Source organism: Barbus barbus (genome assembly GCF_936440315.1).
Source record: "Barbus barbus genome assembly, chromosome: 22".
NCBI classification, from domain to species: domain Eukaryota; kingdom Metazoa; phylum Chordata; class Actinopteri; order Cypriniformes; family Cyprinidae; genus Barbus; species Barbus barbus.
This window is the reverse complement of record NC_136750.1, coordinates 23,237,307-23,250,769: the sequence shown is the minus strand read 5'-3', so window position 1 is coordinate 23,250,769 and position 13,463 is coordinate 23,237,307. Positions and strand designations below refer to the sequence as shown.

General features: G+C 36.5%; 1 protein-coding gene across 3 annotated transcripts in view; it reads left to right on the top strand.

Moving 5' to 3' along the window:
* Nucleotides 1-13,463, top strand: part of LOC306888196 (cadherin-13-like) — a 345,271-nt gene that overhangs the window by 134,336 nt on the left and 197,472 nt on the right. For all 3 annotated transcript variants that reach the window (XM_079446382.1, XM_079446381.1, XM_079446380.1), the window contains exons 4-5: nucleotides 1,737-1,850; nucleotides 12,724-12,876. In XM_079446382.1, coding sequence (XP_079302508.1) covers nucleotides 1,737-1,850; nucleotides 12,724-12,876 — 267 coding nt within the window. The remainder of the gene's footprint in view (nucleotides 1-1,736; nucleotides 1,851-12,723; nucleotides 12,877-13,463) is intronic.

Below are 13,463 nucleotides of genomic sequence, written 5' to 3'. Positions count from 1 at the left end.
TTAGTGGTGCTTTTCCAACCTTGACAAACTATGTAGTCACTGTAGCTGCTGTTTTCCAGTTGGTACGCGGTGACATTCTTTTTTGCCCTCCCTCTTTCTTCCTCTTCCTCCTCGTTCTCTCTTGTAATGCAGCTCAGATAGGTTCACTGTTGTAATGAGTTCAGATGCATGCTGGGATCTGTGTGGCGGCGGCATGCTGTCGCTGTGTCCTCAGCTTCAAGTCAGCTGAAAGGCTGCTCATGTGAAGCATAAAAAATGGTTTCTAAAGCCTTACTGAACAAACAGAGATATCAGAATCTTTTTTCTCTTCTGTTTACTATAAAGCATTTTAGGACTATTAATACCGCAGTTGCTCTGATAATAGAATTCATCTCTGTGTTTAATGGCGTTCTTTTGCTCATGACAGCAGGACAGTGAAAGTAATTCCCTCAATAAAAGGAGATTTTGGAGAGAAACAGTGGTATGTATCTGCTAATGACATCAAAACAACAGGAGCCTGTAATAATTCATTTCAAGAACAGATTTTTTTGAAATATGAAATACTATTAAGACTGATCCGTGGGGATTTATGATACATTTTTTTCAGTTTTGCAGGGAAATATCCTGAAAAACGTCACCCATCAATCTCGATATCAGGCTGAAAAGTACTCGAGACACTCTTCCTCACATTAATAGCTCAGGCTGTCGTGGTGTGATGTATCCATTTGACAAATGGAATCTTCTGTCCGGGCAGATCAAGATGGGCCATTTAGGTTATAATATGATTTGCTAATGTACTTACATTTTTCTCTGCATTTGGCCATTTATATTTCACTACTGTACTGCAATCAGCTCAAATTGCATTTTATTTTTGAGATAAAACTTGGAAATGACTGGTTTGTTGAGAACAAGGTGGTCCAATGACTTGGGAAAGATATCCGTTAGGATTCACATTCATCTCAATGGCAGGTGCTTGATTAGCACAGAACTTCCTGAAACTTGTTGAGCCACACTGCAAAAAAGTTAGACGTCTAAAAGTTTTTCAAATAAGATACATTTACTTAAAGCTGCAGTTCGTAACTTTTGGCGCCCTAGCGGTTAATAAACAGAACTGCGGAAGAATATTGTAGCCAGAGCTACTTTTCTGTTCATGTCAATGATTATAGGTGTACCGTAGTGATTCAGGACAAGCCAAAAACACGTTTTGGAAAATGGATTCATGGTGTACTCACTTATTATATTAATTTTGCCAATTGTATAGATGTGCTTGCCAGAGCTTTGTATTAGCACTATCAGGTGTCTGCATAGTTCACTAACCTATGTATCTAATAGGATGTATTGTGCCTGTTTTTCGATCCATTCAAATAACATTATATGGATGTGTCCAGTGTAAGAGTTGGTAGTGTCCTTCATGAAGGGATTTACATTGATTTTATGAAGTATTCGTAACATTATGGGACTAATGTGGTGTATAATAGCATAGTGGTTAAAGATCTAGAATGGCAACTGAAAGGTTGTAGGTTAAAACCCTCCTAGAGGTGATTTATGATCCATCACCATTGTCCCCTCGAGCAAAACACTTAGCCCAATGGATGTTCCTGTAATAAGTGTACTGGAAGTCCCTTTGGATAAAACGGTCTGCTAAATGTCATATTACCTCTGAATTTGTTATATTTGGTGTTAAAGTAGAGTGACACATACCTCAACACTTGTGTTTCGTACATTTGAACTATTTTCACATTTTTGTCCCGGTTTAGGAGATCCTGGGTCTATCAGACATGATGCCATACCGATCCAAAAGATCCCTGCTGGTGCCCCCCATGTTTGTCCCAGAGAACCAGCGAGCCCCCTTCCCCAGGTTAATTGGAAAGGTAAGACCTTCCCTTTGTAATGCTCTTTGACATTAACTTAGTCCTAATTATGTGCATTGCCACCATGATCTCGGTGGACCATATTTTGTGTGGACATAAGTGTGACAGTGCTACCTGATATAAGCCATTCTTAAGTTCTTTGGTTTTCAAGCTTACTTAGTTCTGGTTCCAAAAAGTCAGATGAATTGGCAAAAAAATTATGCATGGAATGACACATTTTCATAGGCCAACCCAGAAGTTAGCATCACCTTGTTTCCCTCGGGAAAAAAAATCCAAAAGGATTTTTCCATTAGCTTTTGGATCATTGCAGAACATAAGCTCTGTGACAAACAAAGGTTTATGATTCTTACACATTTTGTTCATCAAGGTAATATTCACAAATGATCATCGCTTTTATGAATAAAAAAAATGATATAAAAAGCTAAAGTTGTCGGCGCTGATAGCCTTGCGCCATTGCGCCACAGGCGCCCCGAGTTCGAATTCCAGCTCGTGAACCTTTCCTGATCCCGCCCCCCTCTCTCCCACTTCTCTTCCCAACACCAGCCACCTTTTTGAGACACATGTGAAGCTTAAAATCAAAATGAGTGATTTACTGATATGTTGTAGAATAAAATGTGTATTCATTTTTATAAGGGTTGTGATGTCCACATGTTTTTTTTGAAGAAATTACAGAGGCTGTCATCTGTAGCAAAAAGGTGGCCAAAAATGAAAGATTCAGTGGATATTTGAATTAAATATGTGGTCAATAGCCTATTAAACAAGGATATAATTGTCCTGTAAGTGTAACAGAAGCAATTACCAGGCCTTTGGCCCCCTTTGCAGGCATTTCTAATAATATGTAATATTGAAAAAGGCATTGTTCATTGTTTTTATATAATGCATTTTAAGTCATTTTAAAGGCTGTTGTTGGCTTAGGTTTGTTTTTATAACCACAAAAAAAATATTGTCTGAAAACTACTTTGTATATTATTATCTGAAGTAACAAAAACATGGTTAATTTGCGGTTACCATGGCTACAAGAACCATGATGTATTATTATTATTATTATTATTATTATTATTTGTGTTAAAACCATGGCTATCTTTCAAAAGTGAACATGGAAACTCGGAGAGAATATTAGATGCGTTGGTGGTGGTGAAATTATTACCGACATTAAAACAGGGCTTCGCTCAGCCCCGAAAAAACAGTGCAAAACGTTTATTAAACGGAAGTTCCTAATTATTGTGATCCAACATTTGCCTCGCATTTCAGGATGAAAAGACTAACATATCAGGTGAAGGAAAATCCACTTCTTACCTCCGAGACTATGTTATGATCTATATGACCTTATTATTTTTATTGTGAGTATTAGGCTTATCGTTATTGCTGATCACTGTTGTTGTGGTATGATATTATAATATTTACCATTATATAATAAGAGGAGCATAGAAAGTTTTTTGAAAGTGTCACTCCACAATACAGTAGCAAAATATATAAATATTTAAAGTATTTTTATGTTACATTAATCAGTGTCTAGCACACCTTCCTAAAGGTTATGGACCAGAAGACATTGCAATTACTAAATGATATTTAAACAGACTTAAAGAAGTTCCAGATATATACTTGCTCTTATTATTTAAGTTATTTTGCCTTTAATGTAAATAAACATGTGTAAACAATATACTTGCTCTTGTGAATTTATTTTGATGTTAATTACATTTACTTACAAATTCAAAATCATCGTGTTGTTATGCTATGTTACAATAAAACTCTTACGACAAACATGTCTTCTAATATCTTCTAATTGTTGCCTATACGGAGCTGTAGCGGACACATTTGTAAATGACTTGACTTGGACCCATTATGCGAGCTGTCACTTTAATAACTCGTGGTTTATAAACATGTTGTTGCTGATTGGGTTGACATTTTTGACACACACACCAAACAAGAGAAAACGTATCTCAAACCCCGTTGCACACCGTTTCCAGGAAACATGTCGTTCAACCTGGAAACCGTAGCAAAACGTTGAGCCTGTGAGCCTGAACGTGCCCCAGGTTATTAACCTCAACACCCAAAAAAGTTTCACAGGATTATGAATGTAGCCTACCTGAAAATGACGCACGGGTTTCGTTTTCATCTTTTTAAAATTTTTTCTTGGCGCCGGATTGCTGATGTCTTTGCACGGGCATAGTTATCCATCATCATTTGCATTCAGTAGCAACTCGCGAAATGTGCGGATGCTGGAATGGCACGTCTCGGTTTTTTTTGAGCGACTGGGATGGTGACCCCCTTGGGAGTTAGTGCCCAGGGAAGATGACATGAAGTGACACAAGCTTAGCTGTGTTGAAATCAGATGAGCACACATGGATACTACTCCCGATCGGACGGAGTTCACGGGATTTTGTCCACAGAATGATAAGAGTATTAACATATTATTTTATTATTTCACACTCAGTATTTAACTTAAGCGCTGCAAGCCATGCATACAGCGCCGGACATGACAGGTTTTCTGGTACGCAAAACAAGTATTTAAAGGAATACCTTAGCTTATTGCCGTTACAGCCAACAACAGCACAGCTTAACCTTCCGCATATATTTATATTTAGTTATATTGAAAAAGTTTAAATTCAGTCGATCTTTTTTACCCCGCTTTAACATGTATTTCTATGGAGACAGGCCGTAGTTGTCGGGCAAGATGGCGGATAGCAGCGGCGGCGCATAATATACGCGTTCTGATTGGTCAGATCGCCTGTCAATCAAGCTCTTTGGGAACAATCAATTGCTGTATCAGTTTGCACCAGTGTTGCCAGGCCGTTCCTTCATTTGTAATCATTGAGCAGGATGAAGAAACTAGATAAAGATGTCTTGAATTTGATTATTCTTCTCAAGAACATGTTTAATATTCTATGAAAACATTAATGAAAATGCTTGGAATTTTTTTAATTGTTTGTGTCATCATTTCAGTTGAGATTAATGTATTCCACTTTCTTATCTTGGCAGCTTTTCTTGTCTTTGTTTTCTCAGGTCTCTAGTTTTTCAAGGACCTTTGAGACCAACGATGGGGCAGAAAAGAAAGCAAGCATGCAGGAAAATTGTAGGAAAAAACAACACAAACTAGGCTTTGCATATCATACTTGATTTGCAAGCTTGAGATATAGGAGTTTTGCCCTAGTTGTGCCCCTGCCCATTTTTTATCACCATCCAAGCCTGTATATATGGATGTCCCAGGGGAGATACTGTAGATTTTTGCAGAATATCTCTGTTTGGGCTTTGAGGTGATGCCATCGATTCAGCCCTGGTTTTTAGCCAATAGTCAAGTGCTGTTTTGCCATTCAGAGAGAAAGATAAAAGAAAATGGAAAAGAATGTTAGAGAAAAATAATTTGTTTTGGAGATGTGTGTTTACACCAGGAAACTAAGAGGTGGAATCAAATGTTTTCTGTACTTCCTATTCGCTTGCTTTCTGTGGCTGTGTCTCAGCGTGGGCTGGGGTTATTCCTTGGTGAAATAAAAGAGCTAGATTACCGTGGCACAGTGAATAAACCACAGTTCGTGCCATTTTTGTGGTCTTTATTCTAGTGTTGAATGCAAGCGCTGAATTATATTGCAGTTTCTCCCACCGACAAAATAATCCCTCTATACTGCACATAGATTACTATACTTCAGCAAGTGGCAGAAAACACAGCAAAGTCCATTGAGAGTCTGATGAGGCTGACCTTCCTTCAGTCTCTTTTCTATGTACATCTACATATGTCCGCACTTTTTCAATCTATATTACCTCTTTTGCAGCATTTTCACCATGGTGAAACCACACAAGGGGACTGGCTACTGTGACCTATTCATTTGATAGCGCTGCTGTATATTGGAAACCGGGCAAGATGGATTTTCCGCATGGATAAATCTTGTTTACTTGCACTGTTTACCTACCATACGGCGCACATTTTTCATAATTTCCACTGCACGGGAAGGCTGAAGGAAATTGGGAATTGCCCACTAGGATGATGGAAACTTGAAGAGAAACAGAGGGGTTTCCCAGATGTTTTCTCTCTGGGAAAGGGTAAACACGTTGGGTGTCTGGGAAAGCCTTCTGTTTCTTTTTCAATTCCCATCATTCTAGTGGGGCATTGTATGTTTTAATTATTGTCATACGAAGGCGAATCGCGCTGCCACTGATTATTTGCTCGCAATTTTGGAAAAGCCACTAACTGAATAAGAGACAGTGTGATAGATTTGCTATCACAATCCTTCAAGGCACATTAGATTATAAAATTTAGTGTACAGTCTCTTTGGTTTTACACTGACACCAACTGGTGTGGATGCATGAAGGTATAATTTTAAACATATTTCCCAACAGTACTGTCCATATATTTATCTATAAATTGTTAAACAAGAAAAAATCCTCCTCCTATCTTTGTTATATTTTATAGTGCCAAATATACATTGATCCCTGTAGGAAGAAATTGTAATATGATTGTTTAGAGGGGTTTTGAAATGAATCCTTTGTGAACCACTCTGTTCAACCCTGTTCTGTGTTTCCACATGTTAAATCATACAACGGGGCAAGTGGTTTTACGCTGGCCCTTTCTGTAAAGCAAGCACCACTTAGTTTCTGGTTTTTGGATTGTTTTCAAAGGGAAAGTTAAGGACTCTGTGTCTAATACACAGCCTCTTTGACATCAGTTTCCATTCAAAGTCAAGCATCCGTAAATCAAGGGAGATTATACACCACTGCGGTGCTCATACAGCCAAAAGCTATCATGGTAGGAATAAAGAGTGAAAGAATATGAAAGTGAGGACATATCCTCTCCTCCCCTTCAGTGCTGTATTGTCAGAGAAGTTCGAGTCGGGTCCCTCCTTCCTGTCATATACAGGCAGTGGCAAGAAACGGCTGCTCTTTCATGTCCTCCCTGCTCCTAATGAGAGCTGATAGAAATAGGTGAGCGTCTCCCCCAGGGCTGTTCGCTGGCATCTAATGACTGAGAAGAAAGCCAGGGGAGGCTGTGTAGGCTTGTTTGTGTTTGTGTACATGTGTTTGTTTGTACGTTCAAATAAACCACCACCCGTGAGCTCGCCATAAACAGCGAGGCAGCGCCCGTGATCCGTTTCCACGGCCTCTATCGCTCCACCCCACCAGTAGCCTTGATCATTCAAAACTTGTCTCGTCACGTTCTGACAGTTCCTTGTATTCCACTGAAGGTTTGACTGCTACAATCACGCCACACATTGGGTGAATTTATTTTTGAAAGTGAGCATGAGAATGACCTGCTCACTTTGAAGCGCACTTGAACAAGATAAAAAAAAATATATATATATATTTATTAGAGCTTATAAAGCACATATTCTGCATGACCATATTCTACATCCCTAATCCTACCCAGTAACTAAACTTAAAAGCTACCTTACTAACTATTAATAAGCAGCAAATTAAAAAATGGCTTGGTAATGAAGACCTTAAAATAAAGTTTGACCAAAAATCTCTTAAATTCACTTAGACAGCATTTATCGGATCTATTTATTTTTATTGTTTTGTTTTGATTACATTTTTAGCCATTGCTCCTTCTAATGGCTGATTTACTGCTTAGGAAACATTTCTTATTATTTTCACTGTTGAAAACAGTTTTGCTGCTTAATATTTTTGAGAAAACTTTTTTTTTTCAATAATCCTTGATTAAATAAAGTTAATTTGATTTATTTGATTATTTTTTTTTATGTAACAATGTAAAAGTCTTTACTCTTAATTTGGATCAATTATGCATCCTTTCTGAATAAATGTATTAATTTCTTTCAAAAAGAAAATTCAAAAATATTTCAATGGTAAAGTCTATGCAATGTTACCTTGATAACATACTGTAAGTAACATACCTTGATAAAATTGTGTTTGCAATTGTTGAGATTGCTGAGGCAAATAAATATTGGAAAAACATCCACAAATTGGTGTCACATTGGTTACTGGCTATTATTAGAGATTACAGTTCGATATTAAATTTTTTTTTTGAAAATGTAATTGTTCATGATCATTTCCTTCAATAATTTACATTTAGCTTAGCTTTGCTGTCTAACTACTGTCTAATACTGTCTAATGCGTATTTAAAGTTACTTTTTAAAAACGCTAAAACAATTAATAAATTCAATCTTTAGCAAATCATAAAATTAATATCCTTTTCATGCTGTACATTATAATGTTATGATGCCTAAATTCACACACCAGTTTTTTTAGTTTTTAGTAGTTTATTTTGAATATATTTAGATAAAAAAAAAATTTCTTTTTAAACATTTTTATGAAAATAATTACTAGCTTATGGATTACATTACAGAACGCTAATGGCAGTGCATCACTATTTTCCTCTAAAAGTCCTTGAGGGCATAAGAGCAATTGAGCACCGTAAAATCTCAAGTATAATGCCACAATTTATGGCCACTATTTTTCTGTCTTTTCCCCTGTTCAATTTCCACCTTCTTCCATCCATTTCGTCTCATGCGTCATCCCTCCTCTGGAGCTATGAATCCTTTCGTTTTTGTTCCTTTCTAATTCTCTCTTGTGTTGAAGGAGACCATTGCACCTTTAATAAAGCACCTCTGAAGAACAGAGAGAAAAATTGTGTTTTATTGTTCTATTGGATCAATATCACAGCTGTGTGCAGCATACAGCAGAATGAAAACAAGCTCCATAGCAACCACTCACAAAACATACCCGGAGCCGATAAGGAGTTCTTCACAAGGCCGAAAGCAGCGTGGGAGGAAAACAGACACGACAAGAGAAAGAAGAACTGAGCTTGATGGACTCTTGTGGCATGGGACTCCTGTAAACAGGCGACACTGCAGTTTGTATGGGTGTTTTTTTGTCTCTCTCGCGATGGGCAGAAGAGTTCATTTACAGATGACCTGTGGTGGGATTCAATCATGATCGTGTCACAAGTGTACCTGCTCTATAGGAAAGTACTTTGCTGGGCTTCCTGCCTTGAGTTCTTTTGAAGAAGCTGCAACCTGCTGAAAAGAAAACAGCTTAAGCCAGCTGTTTTTGAGAGTCGTAGCTGGTTTAACCTAGCCTAGATGGTCTCCATGTCTGACAAATGCCCAAAAACGTGGAAGACTAATGGTGTTTGCACACCAAAAACCAAGTGAATATTCGCATCGTGTTACTGTTTGCCAAGTAAAAAGATTAAATTACTGCAACCCCTTTACTTACCCATATCTGTGTTCTATCGTACATTTTCCTTGTTAAATATCAGCTGCTTTGTTTAAAAAACCGTACATTAAAGCTGAAATACAGCTGAACGATGACAACAATAACGTACAATCACTACACTAGTGATCATCAAATCCTTTTAACAGTTTATTGACTTTATTTTAAAGTCTTCCCTTTTTTTTACAAACCCTTTGCTCTCCAGAAACCAGTTTCGGTTGAAAATATGTGTTGAAAATAAGTGTTAACATTATAAACACTGAATTAATACCAACATATGAAATTAAATTAATGACAGAAAGAATGTTGGACTATAAATATATAACAGGAATAACATCTTGACAGTAAACCATTTTTGCAGTATTGTCTTATATTAATGTCCCTTAAAGGAAGACTGTAAAAAAAAAAAAAAAAAAACACAAGTACACCCACTTTCTCCAAAATTGTTTAATTGTTTAATTATGACAGACGCAGCAATGCATCATGTTCTAGAGATCATCATGTTTGTAGTGTGTTCCAGGGCATTAAAACATACAATACATATTTCAGACATACTGGAGTAATAATAATATAGTAAGTAATTGTAAATGTGTGAAGTTGCATATGCTCATTATAACTATAGTGTCATATCCATATAAATCATTCTATGGCTATAGGACCTGCAGTTCCTTAGTCTAGTAGTAAATTTAAGTTTACTACTAGACTAAAAACAGTTAAAGTTAGCAGGTGCATAAGATAGCGCTACATCTCACTTCAAAACACAATATACACTTTTGTGAATAATTACCTGTCAGGGTCTTTGGGAAAACGATAAAAGGCAATATTTTTACTGCCACACTGATAGTTTTTGCAGTGGATTGCCCAACATTGTATTTTTTAATTCCATTTTGACCTCTCTTTCGATGTTATTGTCTATTTCTGTATATCTGTAACGTTGTCCAGTTGGAATTTTCACCCCAAAATGACGGCCGCGCTACTGAAGCGCCAACTAGTGGCTGTTACCCAAAAAGCATCAGTTTCGCCTCTTGGTCTTCTATACTCTTTGGTATTATTCTAGATTACTTGTGCGTTTTTTGTTTTTTTTTGTCACTTGCGTGAATAAAATCGAGTTATGCAAATTTTCCACTTGAGTGTAAATATCTAATTTTGCATGGAAGATGCAGTTGAAGTGTATATTGCACATTCGCTATAATCTCGTCCCCAATTCACGTCTATTTGCATCTTCGCATTGACTTTGTATGTAATCTACTCATGTGAATAATTTGATTCACGTTTGGTGTGCACACACCATAAGGGTGTGTTCACACCAAAAATCAAGCAAATATTTGCATGGTGTTACTCGCTCTACTTTACTTGCGGGATGTTTTTCTGTGTCACTCGCGTGAATAAAAATAAACTCTTCGCTGATTGGCTTGTATAACAATGTGTCATGTGAATTTTCTGCCTGTCTTGCGTGGAAGATGCGGTTAAGGTGAATATTTACAGCAAACGCATCACCCAATTTGTCTCATGCGCATTGCCTGGCACGAATTTGCATCTTTTCACATCTTTGCATTGACATTATATGTAATCTACTCGTGCTAATTGTGCTTTTGGTGTGCACACATCATAAGAAATTTTTTCTTTTTTTTTTTGCCAGCTCTCTTTCTGACTTTAGTATTTATTGACACAAAGCTTATTTTACATTATTTATATGCAATTACAAATGCTAATTTGTTCGATAATAGGAGCATTTAAGGAGATTGCAGTACAGTTGCTGTTTAAATACATGTTTAGCCTGTGTGAGCGGGTTAGCTAATACAGGTTTGCAAAAGAAAATCTAAAAATTGGCTAAGTTAATAGGTACTATTTAGCTTTATTTGAAACAATAGAGACAGTGTGAGTGTTTACAATACTGAATGTGTGTGCTTGTGTTTCTGTCAGCGTGACTGCTTGATTTATTGTTTTCACGATCCGCTTTAGTCCGCGTTACAGTCGCTTACAACCCGTCCACTAAACAAGACAGCTCTCATTGTGCAATAAAATTCTGCAATTTCACAGCTGTTTGCTGGCCACAGTAAATTTTTTTCACACCAAGATTTGAAGGCCTCCTCCGGTGAAGCCTGCATTTGTGTCCACCAGACTCTTAGCGAAACCACTAGGTGCATTTCTCAGAATAATAATTTTCCCTGGGTTAGCAGAGCCTGTAATTATAAAGGAGAAAAACAGTATTAGTGTATGATCTGGCAGAAAGGATCTGTGTGAGGAAGATAAATAAAGCTAACAGGGGCTTTTCATGTGGACAATTACTTTCCTTGGATTCATTTTCTAAATGGGATATTTCATCTTAAGCTTAATTACAAGATATGGGAGGGTTCAAGGTGGGCAGCCTCTGTGATTCGATACATGCACTGGGGTTTATTGCTCTTGATGAAAACAACTTTTAGAAAGGGTCTTTTAAACAAAAAGGGGTTCATAAAAGAGGCTATTGTTTTTGTATTTAAAGTCATTAGTTAATAACTGAGCGTTCATTAGCGAGGGAAGTGGCAAGAATCTAATTTGCACAAAAATATGCTTTACACAAAAGCCAAATGAACTGCAGGTGGTAGCACTGGTCACACTATAGCCAATAAAATGTTGTAATATACAAATGCATCTCATTTGCAAACTTCAGTATATTAAAACACTGAGTTAACCTAATGATCTGTAGAGTGCTGTTATATCATGATTTAAGACTTTTTACTGTGTGCTCATCATTGCCATCGAGGATAATTTGGTAAATAATTCTGAATTTAGATTTAAAATGTGAGATCAAGCAAATGAGTGTATATTTAGCATGTGTGCATGTTTTATTCACACATAACTGTGTTTGCCTGTGAGTGTGTGTAATTAACTTTTCTTGTTTTCTTTGCTTTTAACTTGCATCACTCTGGACTTTGCTGCATTTATCCAGTCGCATGTAAGTACTGCTGACAAAGTTGAAAGAATGAAAAATGTACACACCAGCTGACTTTATATGGCTTGATTGGCCAATATAGATTGACAAATATAGATTTTTTTAATGTATAGGTGTTCAATATCACATATGTGCAATGGAATATGTGACCTTGGACCACAAAACCAGTCATAAGGGTGTTGTTGTTTTTTTTTTCGTTTTTTTTTTTTATTTAAATTTTGATTTGGAACAGTAATAACTAAATAATCAAAATGGACTATTAATAATAATAGTAAAAAATTATAATAAACATAAAAAATATTATTAATAATACATTATGTTGTTGGTATTATTATTGTTTATTTTATTATTTATATGCTACTGTAATATTTATTAATATATTTTACATTTTAAATTTTTCATTTTTTATTGTAATTAATTTTTAGCTTATATTTTATTTCAGTTTTAGTTTTAGTAATGTTAGTACTTATTTTTCTTCGTTTCGTAAGCTTTCAAAATTGTATGTAATTTATTTAAGATTTTTTAATAAAACACAATTTTAAGTTTTATTTTTAGTTACAGTAACAACACTAAAGTTTAGAGCAATTATTTGAGGATTTATTGGTTGATACAATCTTAAGGGATGATAAATAGATATTAATGTTTAGGTAATTAAGAAATGATTCAAGTACATTAAAACTATTTGCATTTGTATAGTTTTATGCTTAGCTTTAGTGTTTTGTAACTGTGCCATTTCAATAACGTTAACATTAATATGATTTTATCCTGTGATTATAGGTGATCTCATCCGACATGAAGGAAGACCACATCTTCCGTCTGACGGGAAGGGGAGCAGATCAAGACCCTAAGGGTGTGTTCAGCATCAACCGACTGACGGGAGAAGTGGCAGTCAGCCGAGCCCTGGATCGAGAGGCCATTGCGTACTACCATGTGAGTGAGATATTAACTCTGTTATCTACTGCGTTCTGTTTCCCCCTTGCATACTGTCAGTGAGTGTGTAGCAGTTCAGTTAAAGAGCTCCACATGAGAACTGCAGGTTTATTTAAGTCATGTTAGACTGTCGCGTGAATAACCGATCGTCCCTAATCGAAAAGAAAATATGTTTTTGCTTCACTCCATGCATCAAGACGATTAATGGCTGTAATGATTCGTGTCTCTTCGGCAGCCAGCGAGCAGCTCAGTGAAGGAAAGCCGACTGCCGTACAGGATGTGGAACTCCAGTTAGAGGAGGCAGTTATTCTACAAAACGTGTGTGTGATCAATGATGCAGCTGTCAGCTGGCCTGTCAGACACTCAGCTAATGTGTGTTGCGAGTTTGTGCATGTGAACATGGTGGCTCCTTTCCGTTTTTGCATTAGTGGTCTGATGGTGACTTTATCAGGTTGACTGATTGCTTTATAGAGGAAAAAAGTGTCTTTAAAGACCCCTTTAAAAATGAGGTCAGTAAGACTTTTGTTTAAAAAAAAATACAAAGTATCACAATTTCCACAAAAATATTAAATAACTGTTTTCGTTTT